This window comes from Solea solea, chromosome 21, assembly GCF_958295425.1.
Source record: "Solea solea chromosome 21, fSolSol10.1, whole genome shotgun sequence".
NCBI lineage: Eukaryota > Metazoa > Chordata > Actinopteri > Pleuronectiformes > Soleidae > Solea > Solea solea.
Genome location: NC_081154.1, coordinates 7325694 through 7350720, shown reverse-complemented (window position 1 = coordinate 7350720; position 25027 = coordinate 7325694). Strand labels below are relative to the sequence as shown.

The window sequence follows — 25027 nt, the reverse complement described above, 5'->3', positions numbered from 1 at the left end:
CTGGGCGCAGATACTGTAAGTGCTGCCCACTGCTCCTGCACCTGGTTTGTGTATGTTCCCTACTAGTGTGTGCAAAAATAACTAATTCTAATCAAGGCAAATTCCTCATGATGACATCACGTGCAAACCCGAAATCTAAAATCATTGTAGGCCCCTCTAAGTTTCTGCTGTATAAACCCAGATGTGTCCACCTGTTAAAATCGAGTGCAACAACCTACAATGATACGCCTGCATTAGTTTGTGTGGTATTGTTATGCATCGCATTACATGTTATATTATCCAACCTGTCCACAAACATTGGAAGATATAGTTCACATTCTCACATGCAGTGAACATGTGGAGGTTCCAACCACAATCTGAGCGTCACTGACTCATCGTGACTCCATCCACGCTCAGCCTCTGTGAGACACTGTCTCAGGGCTCGAGGGTTAAATATACAGCGAAGGAAAAGAAACACAAACGGGAAAAGAGAACCAACATTAAAGCAAAGCTACCAAAGGGTAGAACAAAACTTCACGCTTTTTCATGAACATCAGTCTTTCAAGACGTCATCATCCACTCTTTTGCTCTTCCATCAGTCAATAGTTGGACTTCAGCATCTCTCTCACACACACACACACACGCACACACATGCACACACTACCATGACTTGAAGTATTGGGACATTTAGCTTAACTTTGGACAAAAGGTGCTGTAACTTCATTTATAGCACAAATTTGAGTTAAGAGTTTTCTGACAGAACAGTGGGAGATGGGTCTTCCCATTCAGGTGAGGGGCAGTTAAGTGTTGACCTTAACCCTTACTGTGCCAGAACGTCTAAGTGCCACTTCCTGTGCTGAACCAGTCTCTATCTGCAGCTACAATCATCACAAACGTACAACATAGTTTGTCTCATCATAGCCATTAAAAATACTTGACAAACATGTTTACTGTGTAAGGGTGTGTGTGTGTATTATTTACATTAAATATTCAGTCTGCTATAACAGTAAGAGGATATGACTTCATCATACAGATCGTGTGTCTACTGTATTTGCTTGGAAACAGTTCCCTGCATGCCTTGTACAATGTGTGTATTGCTGTGCTGTTACGAGGTGTGTGTGTGTGTGTGTGTGTGTGTGTATATGTTTGCTCTGTCTCTACACACCTTGTGTGTCTCGTGTCTCGTGTGTATGTGTGAACTCATTTTGTGGTTCATCTGCAGGTTACTGTCATATTGTGTTATTGGTATCCTTCTGCTTCTTGGCAGCTCAATGTGTGTATGTGTGTGTGTGTGTGACTGCATGCATGTTTTATTCATTCTATCTCTGTGCGACACCCATATCACTCCCGTCTGTGTGTGTGTATGTGTGTATGTGTTTAGGAGGACATGCCGTTGACCAGGCTCCTCAGCTGTTTGACCACAGTCTCTATCAGCTTCTGTTTGTCTCTGTCATTCTTCCTGAACTGAGAGAAAATGTTGTTCTTCTTACTGGTGTCCTTCATCCTGCAAACAGAGAGAGAGAGACGTCATTAAAGACACGAGTCACACAGATAAATTCTCATAGCTGTCGGCACACGGCTGTATCAGTTGGCTATAGTAACATTTTGTTTAGTGGAAATGTTAACAAATGTTTTTTAAGACGTGGTTTTGGGCATTTTTGAGAAGCTTTCACACTTTATCATTTGAGCTGATTCATTAAGTTAAGTAATTAAGTAGAAAGTCTGAATTTACTCTTCTCAAGAGACACCAGCTTTAATGCCAGATATAAACAGCTGTACTTAACTTGTGAACTCGTCTCTCAGGATAGGTGTTAGCACAAGGACTGAACAAGACCTGTTTTTCCAAGCAGATCCTGACCTCATTCAGACCTGTTCTAACAATCCATTTAGCATTTGTGTTGAGCTACAAACTATGTCTACATGGACGAAGAGGTAGAGGCTAGACAACAGAACATGCACGTAGAAGACAGAAGACAGGCCCCCTTTACACATGGCATTACAATGTGTTTTCTGTAATTGGATCGCAATCAAACTCTTGAGGTAGGATTGTTATCCGATCTGCCAAACCACTTCAGGAGGTGGTCAGAGACACATTGTGACCACATTGATCAGAAGTATGAATGCAACAAGACCCAGATGCGTCTCCGCTCCACCCACAACAACTATGTGAGTGGAAATACATTGGTGGCTCTGAGCCCAGCGAAAGAGAAAGTGGCGACAAAACTGCTCTGCTTTCCTCAGTTTTTCACTTGTTCAAGACGACTTCTTTCTCTGCTTTGAAAAGCAAAGATGAGTCCATACAATAGCGCTACTACACATAGGGCTAATGTTTTTGTTGTTGTTTTTATGGCAGGATGTGACACCGTAGCTGCTGGAAATCTTTGCAGAAGAAGAAGAGGGGGATGGCCATGATCAGATCTTGATGTGGACACCGGAGTCGCATGTTTATACCAGGTGTAAATGCATGTGGTGAAGCACTATCTGATCACAGAAAATGCATTCTAATGCCAGGTGTAAAGGGGCCTAGAGAGGAAGCTGCACCTACCCCCTGTAGACTCTGAGCAGCAGTCATTAGCAGCAGCAGAAAGAAAGACAGCACACAGAACAAGATTTAGAGGAACACGATGGAAAAAAACTAAAAACAGAGGGAGAGGTAGCAAAGCAGCCACGTTCTATATTTTACATAAAAAATATGCAAAAAATCTATTAGTCTTTAGTATCATACAGTGTGCAAACAAGGACTACTAAGGTACATTAATACTGTGAAAACAAAGATGTAATCTCAGTCTTTGGGCTGCAGGCATGCGTCAACAACTTTTACCTTGTTAGTAGTGACACCATACAGTCCATACAATAACATATGTATAATTAATAATAGAAAAATACGCCAAGGGTGGTCATCTGTCGACACTTTCCCCAGAGGTGTTAACATGTCGAATGCACTCACTTCTCAAGTAGAGCCAAGGCAGTGGCTGGATTCACTCTCAGGTATTTGCACGTTGGCTGACCATAATCTGCCAAATAGGTTGACCAGTCCCACACCATGAACAGATCCAGGAGCTAAGACACACAAAACAGACACACAACACTCATTAGGCATTAGAGAGAAGCTCAGAGAGGGGAGAAAAGACCCCCTTACCCTCACAAAGCAGGCCCTGTTTTAGAGGCACAAAACCTTCTGAGTAGCGTGGACGCATAAGGCGTAAACGCAGCAACTAAAAATGTTTTTTAATGTGGTTGCAGCCAAAGGGAGAAGACTAAGAAGAAGAGTAATAGACGCAGAGAAGAAAGGAGGAGGGGGGCTTTTGCTGCTACACGATTAGTTTTAAGTGTGAACAGAAACATTTAAAATGACCACCACCCCGCGACCCCTGGTTAACCTGATGGAGATGACCCCCTTGCCCCACACACACACAGTGTATGCTAATGTCACAGGGTGAAACAGCTGGGTGTTTGGGTCGTGTTGAAAGAGCAGTGAAAGAACAGCTTAGTGATAATAGCATTATGCAGCTGACTGAGGGACTCCAGCACACAGAGAGGGGCTTAGCAACAATGCCACGATTCTCACCTGGAGCTAAGTGATGAGCAGGGACGGAGAGAGAGAGCCACTCACTCAACTCTCCACTGTTCACAACAACTGACAGGATCTGAGTGATTTGGTACAAGAAGCCCTTACAGAATAACTACAGTTTATCACATTTGGGTTCAATCAGTTATGGATAAAATGTGTGTGGGAGCACTGGCATCAACTTGCATCCTTGATTTTGTAAACATAACTGTTAGCCTAACCGTTAACAAGAACAAGCTATTTTATTAAGAATTTATTACATTTGGTGATTTAAGAGTTGTGACACAGATATATGGTGAGCAAGACATTTTGCAGTGTCTGTTATCCACCTGCTGGTGGGGCTCTGGCGATAAGCTCTGAAGATCTGATCAGAAAGCATTTTAAATGTTTCTTCTACAGGTTGTAAGACTGTATTACCAGCACTGTATCTCATAAATGGGCAGTTTTATATGCAGTATTGTTTTCAACCATTACTTAAAGCAACACTATACTTTAAAATTAAATATAATAACACTTCATATAATTGAACTGGTGATAATATGTTTTCTCTCTTAACTACACTTAATGTCTACTCCTGTATATATCCTCCTCCTTCTGCTGCTACTGCAATGATTAAAAAAAATGTCCCCCCCGTCGGTATAAAGTGCTCATTGAGTCTATATCTGACAACAACAGTCTGTACGGTTCCCACTGGACACGCTGAGTCACGTTATCAAACGAGTGAAACAGTAAACACATCTGTGTGGCCAACTGTCGCTGCTGATTCACTTGATCTACTGAGAATTATAATTATACTGAGTTTAGTTTAGTTAATTAAACATTAGGCAAGGAGTTCAGACAGCAGACTTCCCGGAAGCCTGCTGTTACCAGAATCTGCACGTTTGTGTTTAACTGGCAGAAAATGAACAGCAATAACTGTATGTTTGCAAATATAAAGACAAAAGCTGAAAAAATTTAATTAATGGGCAACTTTAAAATGCCTGTAAGTGCAAAAGTGTGTGAATGGCTGATTTTCCGTATGCTGGCCCTGAGAGAGGCTGGTAATCTGTCCAGGTTGTACCCAGTCTCTCAGCCGAAATCATTAGGTTAACATTCTAAAAAGCAGTTGCCACTCTTAAATCTACTGCCATAAGATAAAGGGAAAGTAAAAGGATGACCTCTGTGTAACCTCGGCCTGTGGATGCCTTCCAACCCCTTTACCTAAGGCTGGGATTAATAGGTCAACAGAGCAGTATGTATAGAAGGGAACATCAACGCAATTTGTCTAATGAGCTGCATCACAGGAAACTAAGGTCTTCTCAAAATCACAACCAGGCAAATCTGTAGCTACCATCAGGCACACTGGGGTCATGTCCTCTGGAATTTGAACATTTAAGCCAGAATTACTTTTACTCTAAAATTTAAAAACAAATTATAGCAAAAATAGTTTTATTATTTGAATTGTTTTAGATTTATTAGTTAGTAAATCAACAGATAATATATCAACATGATAATCAGTCAAGAAAAATGTCAAGAATCTTTCTCATTCTTTTATGATACCACATTATCTGAGCTCAACTTGCAAAAGGAATGTTTTAGTTTACTGATATTTTACGATTAATTAATAAAGAAAATCATTGTAAGTCATAGGCTTAGCTGTTTTAAGTCAATAAACAGTGGCTGATTTTCAGAGGACTGAGTTCTGAAACGGACTAAATCTAAGATTTTGTAGCAACAGTTAGAAACGTACCAATTAAGCAGTATTACCTGCATTATACGTATTTAATAATTTACATGAAATGGCCCAAATATGAATTGGATAACACATAAATCTTATTAAGGCTAACAATTCAAATAATTAATAAAGCTGAAGTGATGTCAGTTAGGAGAGAGCAGTGAAAGAGCTTTAAGACTTCAAGTGGACAAAAGAATCAGACCACTGAGTCAGTGTGCCTATCACTCAGTTTTCATTTGTTATCATTTTCAGATTTGCATCTGACAAACAGGGAGGTAAATTTGGCTATATGTGGTTAGCCTGTCTACTTGGTGTCAGAGGTCCTATGCCATTGTATCTTTATCTTTTAAGTGAGCTTGCAGTGAAATCAACAAACTCAACAGTCTAGTGCTGTGACCTGTAGACTGGATACGGCGCCAAGCCTCCACCTCAGGCTCAGATTAACAGGTCAGCGCAGACTCAAGTTAATGAGATGAAGCTGCACTTTACATACCACTGGTGTTTACAACAAAAAGGGAAGGGGGTTGTGCTAATGTGTGTGTGTGTGTTGGGTTGGTGACGGGGGGTTGTTCCAGAGCAGGTGAACCACAGGACAGGTGAAAGTTGAAAAGGCCACTGAAACATAATATTGCTGGATGTGACGCAGAGAGGTGAAATATGGGGCATCTGAAAAGTTTAAAAGAGCATGCATGAAGACCAAAAATGTTTTTCGTCTTCCACAAATTGTTCTGCTAATTTGTCCAAGCATCCGTAACATGTCTGTCTTGTGCTTTAAATGTTCCGCTCTAACCAGCTCTGAACAGCAGTGCCACACAGCTATTAAATATAAAATTGCTTCAGAAAAAGCTCTTCCCCAGGCATTTCTTTTGATGTGGGATTGACTGTGCTAACTAAATTATGAGCTGTGTTAACTAATGGATAAGCAGAGACCAGAAAAGCTGTGTCCTGTTAATAAATGAAGAATCATAACAGGGAAAACAGAAATCTGGACTGAAAGGTGGTTTTGATAGGCAAGAGCAAATGGTGGTCAGAGAAGAGACGACTAAACCAGGGGCACCGGGAGTGACATTATTCAAGAAACTTAGACCTAAGACTGTGTCATATTACTATGAACTATGTCAAGTAGTTTATAGTATTTATCTACTTCAAAATGAAATGTGACCTTGAAATAAAATAACAAGGAACTCAGTTTCATCTTGACTGTTCAAGAAGGTTCTTTACCTGTCGTAGGTCGATGAAGGCCAGCTGGAGTGTGTCTCCTTGGAAACCAGGGACGGGCTCTGAACTTGCAAACACTGCGAAGCATCACAAATACGATAAGGCAACAGTAACTTTGAAATTATGGAGTACAGCACACACAGATATTGCCAAAAACAATCGTTCCAAATGTGCCGCTTACAGCTGTGTCCACATATAAACACAGTTTTCTGTTTCATGCTGATAAATACCACTTCTTACTTTAATTGGTGTTTAGATATACAGTAACAGACCTGCAATTCTATGATACTCTCAATTTTTTAATGATACCATAGCAAAACGTTGCAATAGAAAATGTCTTTAATCATTTTTTCTTCCAGAATTACCAACTGAGACCACTTGAACAACATGGTGAGCCTCAAAATGAATCTGACCATGAATACAAATAAGCATATATACTCACATTCACACTGAATGACATCCAGGTTGAATTGCTGAATGGCTCCCATACTGATCTGTTTGAGTTCTGTATCCAGCAGCATTTGCATCAGTGATGTGGACAGATGTTTACAGGCTGACATACAAGCTGTCTGTGCCACTTTACCCTGCAGAGAGAGAGACAGGGGGGACAGAGATGGAAAGATGTAGGAAAATTAGGATGGGGATGAGGACAGAAAATGAGGACAAGAAAGGAGGGAAGAGGGGCGGGGCGAGGTCAATGAAAGAGTGAACATTAATAAAAGAGAGCAATTGTGCACAGAAATGATTTGGGCAAGAGGAAGGACATGTGAGTTAAAGGAGGAGAGTATAGAGGCATAGAAGAGATGAGTGAAGCAATTGGCAAAAGAGTAAAAGGTTAAGTGGTAAAAGAAGAGCGGGGAAAAATGTACAGAAGTAAAAATAGATAAATGGAAAAAAGCAAGCAATCCTGCATCATCTATCATCTAGCACAACATATGGGTTTTTGAATTGGCTTATGATAACGTGACAGCTGCCAACATCCACTACATAGAGTGGAAACAATAAAAGAAAGTTAGAAACTAAACAGAAAATTACCTCTAAACAATTAGTAAAACTGTCAGATATTGACAGGAGTCAGAAAGGTCTGGGTCCTTCAAGTATGAAAAACCTTTGCAGCCACATCATTTAGTAACAATGAAACTGCTGCAATGACAAGACTAGTTCCAAAGGACAAGGCAGCCATGGTGAGAGTGCTCGACTTTGAGGGAAAGAAAGTCAGGAAGCCCAAAGCAGAGAGAACTCAAGTGCAGTTCACTGTCCAGTTGTAGCAGTTCATCTACTAGATCTAAGTCAACATGATACTGGCACCAGCTCCTGTTGGATGACCTGTACTGTGCCACCTTCTGGTGCATACAGGCCTCTGGTATGTTTTAGGCTGCCCACGATTTGCTGACCTAGATTATTTTAGTATTATATACTGTGAGCTGCCAACAAGATGGGTCTGTTTACATGCGGAAATAACGCAGAGCAGCCACGACTGCTGATAAAAACCAACCCAACAAAGACTGAAGACCTGTATGGCAGCACTCACTGCAAGCACAGTCTACCTACGACGCAACACGTCATGCATTATACTGCATTCAAATCACAAAAATGACAATACAATGCATGGAAAACAGCCACAACCTCTACAATGGAGAATGATGGAAAATGGATCAATAGTGAGAATATTTTATCCAATGACAAATCTGCTCTTGGCTAAAACATGCCCTCAAAACTGAAATCAAATTTTAGATGGTTTGTAAAAATCTATCACAGGATGATCTTTGCAAGAATGTCATACTCAAAAAAAAAACCAACCCCAGTGAGCTAATGCATGCATATACTGTAAGTCAAAACACAAATGCAATTCATACACATACTTGTACAGCATAGTATGAACTGTGGGTGTTTGCATTACTTAACATGTTCTTCACTGTGCTTCTCTTGATAGATATGGTGTAACTTGGTATCCACTTTGAAACAAGTCAAACATCTATACAGTACATCACATGTTTGTGGTTTTCAAAGAATTAATGAAGTGTTGGTGGTAAACAGAGACAGAACAGCAGATCATTATGATCCACTCTCACATACAGTCATGCAAAAGCTTCTGCAGGGATGATGTGGTGACCCCATGCCAAGGACAATGTTAAATCTCCTGAAATTCAATTACATAAGGAAACACTCCAATGGAAAAATTACAATCAACAGTCAAACAATGACTAATGTAGTCAAAGGCATGTTCTGTACATGAGAGAACCACAGCGGATTGATAAGTCCGAGTCAATGTGAGTGTTTAACTTCCTTTGTTTGAGCTCCACAACATCCCTGTTAATATACTTCATGCTGACATTTGACTGACAGACAGACAGCCGCGATACAATCTAAATGGGTAGATATCATATCTCGGTCTATTGACTAAAATTAGCTTAAAAATGACTGGTAACCAAATCACGAGTAATTAAGACTAGGAAAATCTCAGGACATGAAAATACCATGGTAACAAGTCCTTGGTGCTATATTTGTTGTGAACCTCCATTACGATATTTATTGTGTTGGGACAGTAATAAAGCAGCTTGTGTCCAACCATCTGTGAGTGAGACGCACTGTGATTGATGAGGCTGCTAATAGTGACATTGGGACTGTGTGTTCTAACTTGTTATCACTACAGGAAATCATAATCAGATATTATGAGGAAATTAGGTTATAAAGGCTTCCTTTAGAGTCTTTTGGCCTGGCTATATTTCTTTAGTTTTTGCCCAGATATTGTTTGACACAGTCAATACCATGAAATAGATAAAACCTTTATATTTCTAGTCAACTCAGAGATGCAAAGCAAATCTAACTGCTCACAAGAGCGACATTTAGAAAATTAATTTTGAGAAATGTCAGGAAGATAACTGCCAGATGTTACATTTCAGCCACTGATTTATCCACCAAAAGGGGAAGTCTGACACACAATCCCACAACTCAAAACCACTTAAGAATCCATTAGAGGTACTATAACTCAACAATCTTCCCCTTTTTTTGCTAAAATATGAACATGAACATTTTTCTTCTGCCGTGTTTTCAGTATGCGTTACAAAAGGTGTCAGACAAACCAACAGGCCTACAGCAGTGGAGCTTCCACAGTCAAACATTGGCATGCTTTTCATCTCCCATCTGCCTGTAGAGTGACAGCAAACTATTTTAACAGCCAGGCAGGAATACTTACCGACATCGAAGCATGGTCATTGTTGTTATTCTGAGCAGAGACACCCCCAAACCAAGCAAAAATGGAAGAGGGGGCGGGAAGGAGGGAAAGGACAGAAAAGAAATGTGGCAACAATAAATGGACAGGAGGAGGTAAATTCTACTATTTTGCATGCTTTAAAAGTTAATGTAATAAAGGAGTAAAACAAATCAGGCAGAGCACCGCTGCATTAGAGAAGGTGTGGATAGGTAGAAAAAGACAATCTTGAAAACAAAAACAAACGGAACTAATTTAGGAAATAAAAAAGACATGATGGAGAGAGGTGCAAACAAGTGGGCCATGGCTGAACAGCTTCTCACTGTTACCTTCTCAAAAACACAATTACTGACCAAGTCCTTCAAACTTCAATACCACTCTTAACTGGTCAGTTAAGAAATCATGTCATAGCACTGTATGAACCAGGGACAGTACAGTTACCATTCATGTATACTGTACAGGCCACAAACACAACAAATTCACAATGTAAAACAATTGACACACTTTAACGGGGATGTACTTACAGAAAGAAAGGAAAAAGAATGCATAATAATATCCCATGGTTCCCAGAGAGAGAGAGGTGGAGGGTACAATGGGTCATTGTTAGAAGAAGGATCAGACTCACCGGGAGGTGTGTGAAAACTTGGAAGGTGGAACGCAGGAAGTTGATCAGGTCCATGAGGTATCCAGAGGCACGACCATCTGACTCAGCCATGCCCCATTCATAGTCTGCAAGCTGGATAAACTCATCAATCTTCTGGTTGAGTTTGGTGTAAATTTCTCCCTCTGCAGCATGACGAGCATCCTGGAAAATAGACTTCCTTAGACCTTTTCACAAATCTTAACAGAGCTAAATTCAGTTTTAACATTTCACCTAACCCTAAATAAGAACTGTTTCACTATGCATTTCTGAAACTCTTCTTCAAGACTAGGTTAAACAGATAAAAAAAGCAGTCTTTCAATAAATCATTGCAATTATCTTTTAATTCTTCCTTGTCAAAACCCAACCAAGAATTTTGCTGAAGTGCCAACACTGACATAGATTCATTTTTACACTCCCCATGATAAAGACAATAATGAAACGCAGTTAAGAGACATTTCATTCCAACAACAAACTGTACAACAAACACAAAAACAAAGTCAAGACGCAAGAAGAATCCACAGTATATCCATGTATTACCTTGAATGTGGATAAGCCATAGAGTCTTGTGGTGTGCACTGTTTCAGGGGAGACATTGGTGATGTTTGTTATGAATTCCTCCAGATACCTGCAGGCCTGCTCCAGGTGGGTGGTGTTAATGATGATTTGCACCAGCTACAGAAAGAAGGTTACAGTTTTAGACCAGGTAATTTGTTTAAAAGGTGCGTGCACCTGATAAAATACCAGCAATGTTGTTCACACCTCTGTCAGTCCTGTGTGAGGCTTCTTAATGAGGTTTTGCAGACAACTGCTGAGTGTTCTCGTCAGAAGCAAGTTGGTTGATTTCCTCAGCATGTCATCAATCTCTGTTGAACTGGAGGCAGAAAGAAAAACTTCAGGTTTAAATACACATATTCGAGAGTTGCAAGACAAAAAGACACAGCATTAGGGAAGTGTGTTAGTTTCATGATAAAAGTGAAAGTGAGCATGTGGTTATTGTAGGATGACATACCTGCGGTGTAGTGACTCTGAGAACTTGAGGCTGGCGTAAATTAACTCTTTGACCTGTGTGTAGATCTGAGGGACAGACTGGGACATCGGCAGCTTCTTTGGAAATTCCTGCTGCTCAAAAACAAACACACAGATACAAAGGTGTTAACAAAACATGGAAAGAACCAGCATAAATTAACATGTTCATGTTAGCTGCTTAAATGGCCTTAGGTTTTTGTGAATAGCAACAGATGACAGCGTTTGTATTGCTGTCTTTTGTATGAAAAATAAATCAGTAAAAACAATAAGTCATGCTTTGGGATATAGGTTTGTGGGTCAATGTCCCTTGGACTTGTTACCTTCTCTATTTCTGCATCATGGAAGGGAAAGCGACTGACAACCAGTTTGTACTCCTCTTCTGTCTCAACTGGGATCGGACTATAGTTATCCAACTCAAAGATCTCCCTGTAAAAAAGGGATCATGGTATCATGAATGGAGCATAACATGCACATTTAACATAACATGATGTATCAGAGACAAACAATCACACATAAGGAAGACCCACCTGAAAACTAGAGCCCACTTCTTCAGCAAGGTTTCATTGTACTGGTCTCTGACCTCAAAAAGCAGGTCAAACAGGCGGTTCACGGTGAAACCATAATCCTGTACATAGACACACAGACATCAGAGAAAACCAAGTGTGTTCACATGAGCTGTTCTACACAGAGACACCGATCAAATTAAGTCCGGTGCGTGACCAACCTGTAGTGTGTCAGCAAAGATGACTATCAGGTTCTTCAGCTCCAGCACCAGATCTGGGTCATCACAATACGACTGCAGATAAAGTAACCATATAATCAGCAAAGAGTAAATCTAGCTGTGACTACAGCAACAAAATACAGGCAGTGTTTTATTCTTTCAAATTGTGACATATTTTTTTCTAATATTGTAAGGTCTTGTTCCTCCTGCAATGAATGCATTTACATTACATTCGATGGATGTGAATTGTACACCTGTATTTGATGCATCAAAATAATGCATAACTAATATTCTGCTTGCAGTAACTTAAAGTATTTATTATGTAGCAAATAGCGACTACATTAGATGAAAGTTGTTGTTTACCTGCAACAATTATACTTGTAAACAACATACATGTTATTAGAGTCTGATAGGCATAACAACAGAAAGGGGAGGGACTTAACCAGGGGTCACTCCATACCAACAAGTCCCTCTATTTTAGTGAGCACAGAGTGATTTATGACCCTGAAAGCAGAAACAGTTGAGTCCCCTAACAGTGACACAAGTATCCTGCCAAACACAGGGAGTGCGTAAATCAACTGAGTAAATTAACTCAAGCAGAGATTTGTAGTAAAGCAGCAGCTGCCTGCCTCTCTGTTTACTCAAACACACACACATACATGTCAACAATCAGCTGGAGACTCGGCACATCACTGCAGTGGCAGGAGTTGTTATTTATTACATAATCTGCAGCTTCTAAATCCCAAACCAAGCTGAATATGAATATGACAAAGTTTCAACCCAGCAGGATGCAGGTTTTTTAAGTGTAATCCTTTATCTTCACATTATTGATGACGGTGTGTAGCGGGTGCTGTAAGTTGTCTCTTGCCAAAAGTCTTCTACTAATATTATTAGCATTAATTACAGTATTTATCATAAAATGCTTTGTGTGTTTACAGTGAATCAGTAGTTGACTACTGTTTGCCATGCTGTGGCTGGAAGTGGAAGACCAGCAGAGGGGCTACAAGCCAGAGGGGGACATGGGTCCTTTGTTAGTCTCCTCACCCCTCACTGGGTAGCCCATTCTCTAGCCTGTTAGCATAATCCTCTGGGGTCATTTACAACTGACTAGAACCCAGTGGTCAGGAATATGCCTTCTTAATCTGCTGTTATTGTTGCAATCTGTCTCTCATTAAGGCCCCAATGACCTCCTCTTTGGCTGCATGCGTATATGTGTTTTGACCTCTTCTCCTGTGAGTGACATCACTGGTGTGTTTGTGGGTACACTGACCTCCCCGGTGTCCTCTCAGTGTGTGTGTGTGTGTGTCAGGATGGTGAATGAAGCTTCTTCCAGGATAAATAGATCCACAGCAGGCTCTATTATCTCTTAACTTTCAACAGTATCCCTCTCATTTAAAATCCACTCCCTGCTGACTGTGTGTGTGCGCATGACTTTCTATGTTTGTGAGGACAAATTGTCACAGTGAAGAAATGTTGGTTTTAAATGTTGGCTTTAAAAAAGACATTTCCCCACAACTTAAAATAGCTTTCTGAGGGATAAAATTCTTTTAGGGTCAGAATTTGGTTTCCCATAACAATCGTGTTGTGATGGCTAAGGTTAGTGTAAGAGGATATGCAATGCATTTTGCCTTTGAGTGAACTCACAATTACCGAAGGACAAGAATGTACGCAAGTGGCTATGTGTGGGACCTACAGAATGTGTGCGGAGAACAGCGATGATTTTCGACAGGGCCATGTTCCACAGTTCATCAGTGAAAGCTCTGGTCACCAGCCCTTGTGTGGAATGGAGGATATGGTCCTCCACAACAAAGAACCTAAAAGCAGACATACAATTTAAAGTTACAGACAGAAATTCTGTTACAATCACATTAAAGTGTGAGGAACATACTTACCCTACGATCTGGTTGAAATATCTCCTGTATCCCTCAACAGTCTCATGCTGGACATGAAAAGACACACAAAAATAATGATTAACATTAACAGCTTATTCATGCAATATCTAATCTGCTTTACCGCAAGGGCTTCCTGTACATCATATATAGTGTTCGGTGATGTGTGTTGCTTACCATATTAGCCTGTGGCTGCAGCACTAGTCTGGCCTGTTTTTTCCTCTGTTTCCTGTAGTAGTTCTCAAATGTTTCTCGGTCACCCTGCAGACACAGATACTTGGGCCTTATCACATGGAAACAGAACTTTCCTTATACACAGCATTGTTTCAAGAAATGTCCATCCAATCCATACAAACCCCCCAAAAAAGCAACTCTGAACCCTGTAGTACATATGCCAGGTCTGGCGCTATAATGCTACCGCAGAAATACACCAAAAACAGAGAGGGAGATTTGGAGCATGCACATAAAGCATGTGTGAGTTTTCCCAAAGTAGCATATTGGTTGTATACACAAAAAAAACATTTTCCATAAATAGCATTTTAGGACTCCTGAAATGTGGTGATAAAAAGCATGAAACAACACAAAACTTTGGCAGAGAAAAGCCACTAATCAGATATTTTATTCATTGTGTTACATTCTGGAAATATAATTTTCTTAATTCATGACTTCAGTATTAGTAGTCATTCAAAAGACAAGCCTACCAGCACTGTGTAAATGTGTAAACATCTGTAGACAGGTGAGAAGTCCACCAGGTCCTGAGCGGTAAGAACCTGTCAAACACACATGAGGATATTCATTTACTGTCAAACATTACTGCCAAATTCATACAACAATGCTGTTTCTACTGAAACACATCAATGGAATAAATCAGAAAATATGAGGGACTCACATGGGCATGTGTGTCTTTTGTCAATTGGGCATTTTACTACTGCTGTTATGTTTATTCCTTGCCAGTAAGAAGTCAATTAGAGCAGAACGTTTCTTTCTTACCCCTTCATCTGCGTCATCTTCATCTCCTATATCCTCGTCAAACATCAGGTCGTTGTGAGTGTGTGTTCGTCCATTGAGGGAGTACATAGGCTTTGTGTAGTGGCCCAAATTGACCTGCTTCGCTATAGCACTGTTAAAGGTCCTGTGCTGCTGTGCCTGGAGGGACATCACACACACACAAACAGGCCAGTGTGGTGACACTTACCTATTTACAATGATTGAGGGAATGTTAAGACTGTCAGACTCTTATACCTGTCTCATGGCAGCCTCTCCAACCTTGTCGGAGTGTTTTCTGATGCTCTCAAGGAAGTCCTTGAGGTCTGACATAGAGATCTCCTTGATCTCTTCTCTCAGCCTGGGTAGATTTTCTGCCATGATTTGACAGAATCTGTATTTGCTGACCCTGAAAAAACAATCCACAATTTCAACTGACATCAGCTAATGTACGCAAATGAATGAAGTAGAAGAGCTGGGAAATAACATAAGTCTATTTCAGTCAGATGGACTATATTGACAACACTTCTAGAATGATTTCTGGTGTTTTGGTTTTTCTGTTCTTTGTAATCCTACCTGGGAATGTAGACCTTCTCTAGCTGCTCCATGGTTTTTAGTGCAGCATAGTATCTGAAGAAGCAAAGAGTATAGCATCAGTTTCAGAGCACCTTTCTTCATACTTTTAATGTTAAAGTCAGGCCGTTGTCAAATTTCAAGGAATAAATGATCACTTGCTGCCTCATAAATTCCACCCACAGACAAGTACCACCTCTAAAAGGTTGTTAAGTTACAGCAGATCATTTTATGTCTTATACATTGGATGCTATGTGTTTTTTCTTAGAATTAATCCTGTGCTATGAAGACATTGAGGTCTGTCATTGTGTGCACACATCACAAGGGTTCAGCGTTGGGTCAACGTGCTGCGCTCCCATCGTTAGACTGGGAAGCAGGTTGTGAAGGGATCTAATTGGTTGGCAAATGTTTGTAAAAATGAGTTGTTTACACTTGAACAGAAGGTGGACTCATAAACCGTTCAGTGAAAAGGTTTGTCAGAGCGCAGGACACAAGGAGAGAGGACACAAAGGCTGCAAGTAGCTGAAAATTGAACAGAATGTGACCTGTACATCAACATTTACAGTTCTGATCATGTGGATTTGCACGAAAAAAACTCCCAATACATAGTAACGGTGCATAAGCCATGCCATTACTGCTTAAAGGACCCTCCACACACGCAAATCCCACAAGGTGACCAGCATGGTCTAATTGGCTGTGACGGAGCAGAAGTGAGGGGCCTTGTTCTGAACAAGGGCACACTGAGGGTTAATTGTCCTGCCAGTGAATGGCCTCTTCCTTTGGTGCACACGGATGAACAAGAAAGGGTCATTATTTTCTAGTCTAAAGTGAACTCTCCTCCTGTCTTTATATAAATAGGCATGTAAATGTGGTCAAACATGAAGTTCAATGAAACTCACAGAAAAAGCGGAGGAAGAGTTGAATTTTAGTGTGAAACTTGCAACACTCTGATAATTAGGATGTTTACACTTGTTATGACCAATATTAAACAAATCCACTTAGTTTCATTCATGTCTCCCACCAGCATGTATTACACAACCACTGTGTACTGTTTAAGTTTAAGGAGATAAGCTCAAACATATCTAACTTGTGAAAATCCATCGGTCAACATTGCTGCTGTCAGTTAGCTGATAGTAAGCCCTTATACTGATGTATGTAAAATAATGAAAGTGAAAAAGAGGCACAGGGCAGTTGAGAAATTAGGATTTAAAAATTAATAAAAGTGCTTTTAATATTGCAGTTATACATGACTGCATGTATATATATGCTCTCTGTGAGATGGTTACCTTTTGGTTTCCAGCTGCTCTTTCAGTTTGCTGTACATCTCTAGTACTGTAAAAGAAGAGAAGATGAGACCTCATTGGTAGGAGTTCAAGTAAGTTACTCAGCTTTGCCTCTCAACAACACTGAACTTTTGGGTCAAAAGAGAAAGAATGCATAAAAAGCCATTTTTCAAACACAAAGGTTGGGAATTTGGGAATATTTACACCATAAGTCCTCAAAAAAACTACTGTTGTCAGCTTCTACGTTTGACCGATTTGTTAACTGGTCGTGACAGTCTCTGACATATACAACAGTCTTGCACTCATTAAGCTTTGGGTGATAAGCAAGAAACTACTTTAACGCGTCTTTTTTATATTCAAAGAACAAGATAAGCTCTTATCTTGGTTATATCTGAGTTCACATGGGTCAATTGCCTCATCAGGAAAAAGACTAGACACTCTCTGTGTTGAACTGATACCACATTAACACGAGAAACAAAGTGAACTTCCCACTGACGTGCAGGCAGCAGCAGTACCTGGTATACAGAGCTGGAGCTTCTCAACAGTAGTGACCATGTTCCTCTGTTGGATTCGACAGCAAATCACCTCATGTGTCTGCGCTGTCACCTGAGGGAAGGAACATGCAGTGGAGGCAGACAATGAGAAAGAGGCCACAGCCGTTAACTGCTGGGTTAAAAAACGGTCATGTCTGACGCAGAACTGTCTCATCAGTTAACAAGCTTGCATATGATCTGACAGCACAATAAAAAGCTTCTGCACGTACATGCATACAGGCGTACGCGGACTTACCTCCCTCCCAGCATCTTGTAATCTTCGATTAGTGTCTGTCACTTGACCCTTTAAAAACAAACACAATCAGGAATTTAAGTATAAAGCATCATTCGACTTTAACTTACTTTATTTATGCTTCCTTCAGTTTTACGACACATCATTTACTCACTTTTCTGTAGCGCTAATACAGACATATACTCAAATATAGATACACACATCCATCTTTTAATGACTGCTAGATGTCATAGAATTTTGATAGGTGAACCAGATTTAAGTGCACAGTGAATACCTTGGTCTTGCTTGAGCCATACATGCTGTCACATGTCTATCTGCCCTTCTTCTCCCTGTCTGCTCCCCCTCTCCATGCCCTCGCTTTTCCCTCTCTACTTCCCTCGCCGCAGCTGCTCAGCCTTGTAATCAGCTCATTGTCCATGAAGAAGCAAGAACAAAGGCAGGAAAATTCAGATTAACCAGGCAGTGGGGACCTGAACCCATCGCTGGTGCACTGGGCCTTTCATAGGGTTTAATGGCTTGTGACAGTCCCTTTCTCACAGATTCAGTGACAAACTTGTCGATTCTGGACAGGGATTTTTGAACTCTCGGCTCCTGAGAGCCATGACCCAATTGAGCAGTCGGCCTTTTGATGATTCTTTCAACAGTGAAGCTTTCGAACGCAAGGGACTAGCTACATAATCACTGTCTTTTTCATCTAGCAAGGGTATGGCCCCAGGGTAAGACGCAGTGACATGGCTAGAAATGTGCCCGTTTATTAATAGATTGTTATGTTAAACTAAATAATGCTGTGCTGGTCAGCTATGAGAATAAGAGCAAGGACTGGTGGGAAATCAGACGATGAGTGGGTGGCGACTTATTTTATCCTGTATCTATTTTTCAGTTTTAAAATTTGATTAAAAAAAAAAAAAAAATCATGATCTTAGAATCTTTTATCATATCAGCAATGACTAGCACTAGAGTGGTACCTGTGATTATGTGAGAATAAATTATATTCATCGCTTTAAAATACCCACTCTACCAGACCTCATGATGGAAAACCACATTAAATGTGCCTATGATGACAATCCTCTTGAGTCAGTAAGTAGCACTCTTTGCATTAATGTCTTTTACCATCAGTTTCTCTGCATCAGTGCGGACTTTGAGGAGCTCTGTGATGGCGTCCACAAAACCCTGGTGGTGAAAATTGCACATCTTCTCAATCTCACGGTCATGATTCCTTATCCTGGCATCCAGCTTTTCCATGAAACGTTTGTGTGCATTGGGCTGGTCATCGTAAATAGACCTGAAAGAGAGAATTGTTACATTGCTATTAAGACAAGTTTTTTATTTTATCAAATGATGCAGTTTGCTAAAAAAAAAAAACGTGAATTCACAGGCCATAAAGTTCATTCTATAAATACACTACCAGTGAAAGGTTTGGACACACCTTTCCATTAACTTGAATGAGGAAGTGTGTCAAACTGGTAGTGTAGCTGGTTGAGGTTACAAAATAAAAACATAACAAAGGCCATACATGCATCTAATCAAAGAAGAAGGGCTAGGAAATGATGAATGAGGATTCCCAAATGACAAATTCTATGACCCCATGGCCTCCACTTGTTACCATTCATTTCACCTTGTGCAATATCGCCATCTAGTGAAGCTGGAGTAGACAATGCTACACCCATGAAGTCTGATGGGTTTTCTTAATTCCCTGACACTAAAAGAAAATCCCTGACACTGATTGGTGCTTTATGACCTGATGCTCTTATGCTAAACCAGGAGAACTCATGTTAATAATGATCTAGAGTAAATATCATTATAACAGCTAATCCTTACAACAGAAAAGCAGGCACAGACTAATGTAAGTGTTGAAATACAAATTTCTCAAGGAACTGAAGCAAAGCAGTCTGACGTATAATAACCAGTACAGCGCATGAAAACTGCAGAGGCATGTCCATGTAGTCCAATAATCATCAGTCTCAATACTGCCTCATAAGCTTCCTCTTTCCTGCTATTAATAATTGAAAGCAGGTGGCCGCTGTAACACATAGATCACTGTTTTCCTGTTTCCTACCAGGACAGGAAGCAAACTCCAGCCTCCAAGCTACAAACAATATACTCCAACACTATACACTTCAACATGTCAGACATTCCACCTCTAGGTTCATTTGTATACATGTTTACAACTTCCTCTTTGTACTGTCTATGTGTTAAGCTGCATTCCAGACAACTCGGAAGTCAAGAATTTGCCATGGTGAAATTTCCATTTCATAAACAACAAGCATACCAGGTGCATAGTACCAAAGATAAACAAATAGCAGTGCTATTGTGTTGCATGGCATGGCATTGTGAAAAGCTCATTATTAAAAATAAATGTGTGCGAACTGTAAAATGTAGTTATTTTTAATTTATCAGGGACAGTGTACAAAACATTAAGCTTGGCAGAGCAAAGATGCCGGTAGTCATTTACATCTATAGTCCATAACACTCATTCAGCAGCAGCTTCCATGAGATACATTCATTATTCCTCACCCACATTCAGATAATGCATGCTATATATATATACACACACACACACACACAGAAATAAACCTCAAGTGTCATCATCACGAATCCCATCAAAGACAACAAAACATCAAATTCATCCCATTCAGTTTGCCCAGATACTACTAATTTTAGACAATAAGGCAGGATTAGTGTACAGATTAGAGCTGCAACTAACGATTATTTTCATAATCGATTAATCTGAGAACCATTTGGTCCATAAAATATCAGAAAACCTTTAAAAAATGTTGATCAGTGCTCAACCTGATGATGTTCTTAAATGTCTTGTTTTGTCCACAAACCAAAATGATTAACTTTTAATGATTTATTTGTCATCCAGAGCAAAGAAATTAAGAAAATAGTCACATTTAGGAAGCTTAAACAATCGGAAATGTTGTTTTAATCATGAAAAAAGCTTCAAACCGATTATCAAAATAGTTGTCGATTAATTTAGTAATCGATTAATAATCAATTAATCGATTAATAATCAATTAATCGATTAATTGTTTCAGCTCTAGTACAGATATTTGGTTTCTTAGATAAGAGCATATCATTTTGTCAGAAGAGCAACTTTTTTTAATCAAAGAGGTTGATGATAACAAATATGACGTGGTCACGATCTAAAAAAATCTCAGAGCAGACAACCTGACAGACCAGAGACGTCGACTGCGTCTGAAAAAGACAGAGCAGACTCTTATCTTGTCAAACACTGAATTTAAAAAGATCAGTATAGACAATATTAAGCTGCAGCTTATATGTCAGTCAAGGCATATGTCAGATACACAGGCTGTTTATCAATATCACACCACACATGCAGCACACGTACTGGACAACAACTGTTACTCATATATTCCTACATTTTGCCTCAGGAACATGTGTACTTTTGAAACACACCCAGTCCTTTCTTTACCTTTGACTTTAGTGATTTGACAATTGATCTGCCTGTGGTTGTCTTCGAGCATCACATACACAAATGAAGCAAAGTTTGCGTAATGTAATCTGATAACACTGACACAATACTGTGACATCAATTTACACGAAGAACAGGTTTGTCCATGTGATAGCTGATATTATTTATTTGCCTTTTAATTGATGTGTACAGAGTTCACATCCATAAACCATTGTGGTGTGATATCAGCAAGTACAGGGACATGGAAGTAAAATATATGCAAATATCCACACCTGTAGGAGAGGCTGGCATAGTGAATGTTGTTGGTCAGAATAACTATCCTGCTTGCCATGTAAATTCAGCTCTAAAGCACAAGATAAAACTAATTCAAAGTACTCAAGACAAATGCGATTGTTTTGTGCCTTTTGCTCAAGTTGTAACTATAAAAGTTGAAGCTATAAATGTGTAGATATAATCTGTGAATGTACTAATAGCTTCATTTGAAAATAAAACACACAGATGAAGGTATGACTGTAGAGACTTTTCTTCTTCTTTGGTGTTTTATGGCAGTTACCATTCGTAATTTGGGCTGAAATTAATGATTATTTTCATAACCAATTTATCTGTGGATTATTCTCTTGACAAAGCAATATGTTGTTTGTTCTATAAATGTCAGAAATCATTGAAAAATCTGTTTTCCAAACCTTGAAATGATATTCAAGGTATACTCAAATGTCCACAAACCAAAATGATTCAGTTTTAATGATATCTTTGTTAAATATTTGATTAATCATTGCAGCCCCATTTTTATTTTTGCATCTCTACTATCTACTTCTTTATGCTAGTAAACCAACTTCCACTCATGCCAGTGGGCCTTGCCGTTGGTGCAGCCCCCCCAGCTGCTACACTTATCTGTAAGTACACCTGTTCAACTGTTTATTACTGCGGATCTATGCAAATATCCATTCACATGGCAGCAACACCACACATTTAGGAGTGTATAGCAGACAAGGGTAAAGATGACCTGCTGTAGTTCAAACCAAAGCATCAGAATAAGATGAAAGGTGATTTAAGTGACTTTGAACATGACATGGTCTTTGATGTCAGACAGGCTGGTTTGAAACTGCTGACCTATTTGAATTTCCATGCTCAACCATCTCTTTGCTTTATTAAGAGTGGTCCAAAATATATCCTGGAAGCAGCAGTTTACTGTTTGAAAATGTCTTTTTGATGCCAGAGGTTAGAGAACAATGGTCACACTGGTTCAAAATGATATGAATGCACAGTAACTTGCAACAATTATATTAATAATCACTCTCAAGGTGTGCAAAACACATCTGACCTTAGATGGACTACAAGTGCAGAGCACCACACCAGGTGTGCCATGTGCCTAATAAAGTGGCTGGTAAGTGTTTATTATTCAGGGATTTTTTTATTGCTTCTTTTTATGTGTTTTATGGCAGTTGGCATCTTATAAAGTTAAATTATTGCCTACTCCTCTTCCTCTTACCTTCTGTTTAGGAATGCCTTCTGTTGTCAAACTTGAACATTTAAACAGTCCAAGAAGCTTGTGTCGGAGCCGTCAGGCATGGCTGTCAACTCAAATAGGACTGGGTTGAAATAGCGACTTGGTGATATATCATCGTGCAATGTGATAATCGATGTGCCAGGACAAATATTGATATTTTAATCAACAAATAAAGGCACTCTAAAGTAAACAGTCCCTGCCAGTTTCAAGGGAAACGTGGGCGGAAGTTACCTGTCCGAAGAAGAGGGAGTTTCGGGCAGGATAATGGTGGAGAAAGCTACGTTAAGATATGCTCCATCCACATTCAATACATAGACTTTATGCACTTTGTTCTCCATGTTGAGAATAAATAGAGAAATCCTGCACTTTTAACTTTTCACAGACGTTTTGTTTTCTTCAGTTAGACAGATATTGTGTTGCATTGCTATGTGATTGTCTTGCAATATATTGACTATCACAGAACCGTAGAATCGCGATATTATTGGTATTATGGATCACGTATGGTCTTGTGACTTACCCTGTGATTCCCACCCCTAATTAAAAACATCACAGTATCAGTGAAATGGAAGTGCATAGAGGTTTCCCTGGTGCACAGTAGTGTCTTCACTACAGATGTGTAGGTGGAGGCTGAAGTCACTTCATAAAACACTCATTTGTCAAATTAGCGTCAGTCACTGTGGCCTTGGCAGCTTGCCAGATTGCTGCCTACCATGTCCAACGCAGAATAGAAGATTGTTACCTTGAGCAGTTCCACATTCAATTTCACCAACATAACTACAACACACTTCAACTACACACAACACAGCAACGGGGGGGGTCAACAACCAACCAACCAACCAACCAACACAACCAACCATGGTACTGCAAGGTGTCAGTGGAGTGAACTTTGTGTTCTAGTTGAACAAAAAGCCGTAATTATTAACACCGTTAGTCAACATCAGCGAGACGTAAAGTCGCACAGCCACACCCACAAATGATGTTTACATTTCTGACAGGTCAGCCACCGTGCGTCCGAACGCAGAAGCTGGACATCCCCACACTCTGTGTCACCACAGCTGCGTTATACTGTCCAAAATATAGCTCAGAGTTAGCTACTAGCCTGCTAGCTAACAAGTCAGCACCATAAAGCTTGGTGCCAGGAACTGCTAGCGTTAGCCTGCCGGTGGCTAGGTTAGCTACGCTAGCTCATGAACAAAAGCTCTGATAATGCACAGGCTGCGACCTCACACATACACACTGAGGTTTTAGGCCGTTACATAAGACGTCACGTATTCTCACCGAAGAGTGGGACCAACACAGGCCGTGTCGGTGCTCTCAATTTCCTGTAAAATCCGCTCGTGCTCCGTTATACACTCCAGGGTTTCAGTCTCCGCCATGATTGTTATGAGTGTGTTTTGTGGCTGCCACTGCAGCGCATCTCCGGCCACTATGACATCTGGCCTGTGGAGGGCGCACTACAGCTGTCATGAGTCAAATGACAGCACATCCTCAGACCTTCACCTCAACACACAGCTGCTTGTTGCTGTTGACTGTTAATTTGCAGTAATCTGCTTCATAATATGTGGTAATTCAAGTCATAATCAAATTTTCCAAAATAATATCATTTCAAAGGCTTTATATGGTACATTTCATTATTATTAGTGCACGGCTTGTGTTGGTGTCAATTAAATATAATACCCATTAGTGTGCTTGTTGAAGTGTATAACAAAATATAAAACATTTGGTAGCCTTTTATCAAATGTACAAAACAGCCATTGAGACAGAAGTTTACTATGCAAACTAAAGGAAATCATCTTTTCTGGTATGCAAACACCACCACATGGAGTTCTCTGACATGTTTGGAAAATGGATGAGAGAGTGAGGGAGTCCTCTCTCTGTTTGTTACAATCTGCAGTCTCACCATTAGATGTCACTAATTTGTACACACTGGACCTGTAATAACAGACGGAGCATCTTCACTGCCTGATTCTTTGATTTTTCAGTTCTACAGTCATAAAAAAGTCCAAGACTAATTGTCCTTGAGAGACATGAAGTATTTATCTTAATCATGAAATTAAACTGTACAATGTCATCTGCAAGTCAAAACACAGATTTATAGAATACTTTCACACACACATCAACACTTGTGTGAGACCTCCTGGCTCCAGCAGTGTAAGATACATGAAGACTAACCATTGATACCTGCTGCTGCTGCTGCTGCTGCAATATTCAAAATGTATTCAAAAGAAAATTGTGCACTAATGTACTATTGGCATAAATGTTTACTTCTCAAATACAGTACATTTTCGATAGATGCTCATTAGATCATCCTGAAACATCCTGAATGAGTTTTACCTCAAGGTTGTTCCTAGAGGCAGGTCCACAGATTCCAACTCTGCAAAAACATTCCCAAACGCTTTCTCCGCTTCATTGTTGTCCTCCTCATTTTGAATGGGAGGGTCAGGTAAAGCAGCATGGACCCTGTCACGAGCCATTTCTCTCCTCACACT

The 25027-nt window shown here is 40.0% G+C and overlaps 1 protein-coding gene across 5 annotated transcripts; it reads right to left on the bottom strand.

The window, feature by feature from the left end:
* Positions 1-942: 942 nt before the first annotated feature.
* Positions 943-25027, bottom strand: exoc6 (exocyst complex component 6). 5 transcript variants are annotated; one of them, XM_058620719.1, is made up of 24 exons: positions 24873-25027; positions 18706-18877; positions 17599-17646; positions 17325-17415; positions 16813-16858; positions 15530-15583; positions 15212-15362; positions 14960-15115; positions 14671-14739; positions 14147-14230; positions 13973-14019; positions 13774-13894; positions 12084-12155; positions 11887-11984; positions 11680-11785; positions 11343-11452; positions 11093-11204; positions 10871-11005; positions 10316-10495; positions 9676-9705; positions 6922-7063; positions 6483-6556; positions 2927-3039; positions 943-1483 (listed from the first exon to the last, which is right to left on the bottom strand). In XM_058620719.1, exons 1-24 carry the CDS (start codon positions 25010-25012, stop codon positions 1357-1359), a joined length of 2478 nt encoding a protein of 825 aa, XP_058476702.1. In that variant the 5' UTR covers positions 25013-25027; the 3' UTR covers positions 943-1356. The 5 variants fall into 5 exon arrangements, with proteins under 5 accessions (XP_058476702.1, XP_058476704.1, XP_058476703.1 ...); XM_058620721.1 differs by lacking the exon at positions 24873-25027 and adding an exon at positions 23817-23953; XM_058620720.1 differs by lacking the exon at positions 9676-9705.

What these genes read in the sequence shown, in the direction of transcription:
- exoc6 (XM_058620719.1), bottom strand. Translation starts at nt 25,012, where the DNA reads ATGGCTCGTGACAGGGTCCATGCTGCTTTACCTGACCCTCCCATTCAA. An exon ending in TACACATTTACACAGTGCTG is followed by an intron (nt 14,231 to 14,670) that starts GTAGGCTTGTCT and finishes CTGTGTCTGCAG; the next exon opens with GGTGACCGAGAAACATTTGA. An exon ending in GGATGTCATTCAGTGTGAAT is followed by an intron (nt 6,557 to 6,921) that starts GTGAGTATATAT and finishes GATGCTTCGCAG; the next exon opens with TGTTTGCAAGTTCAGAGCCC.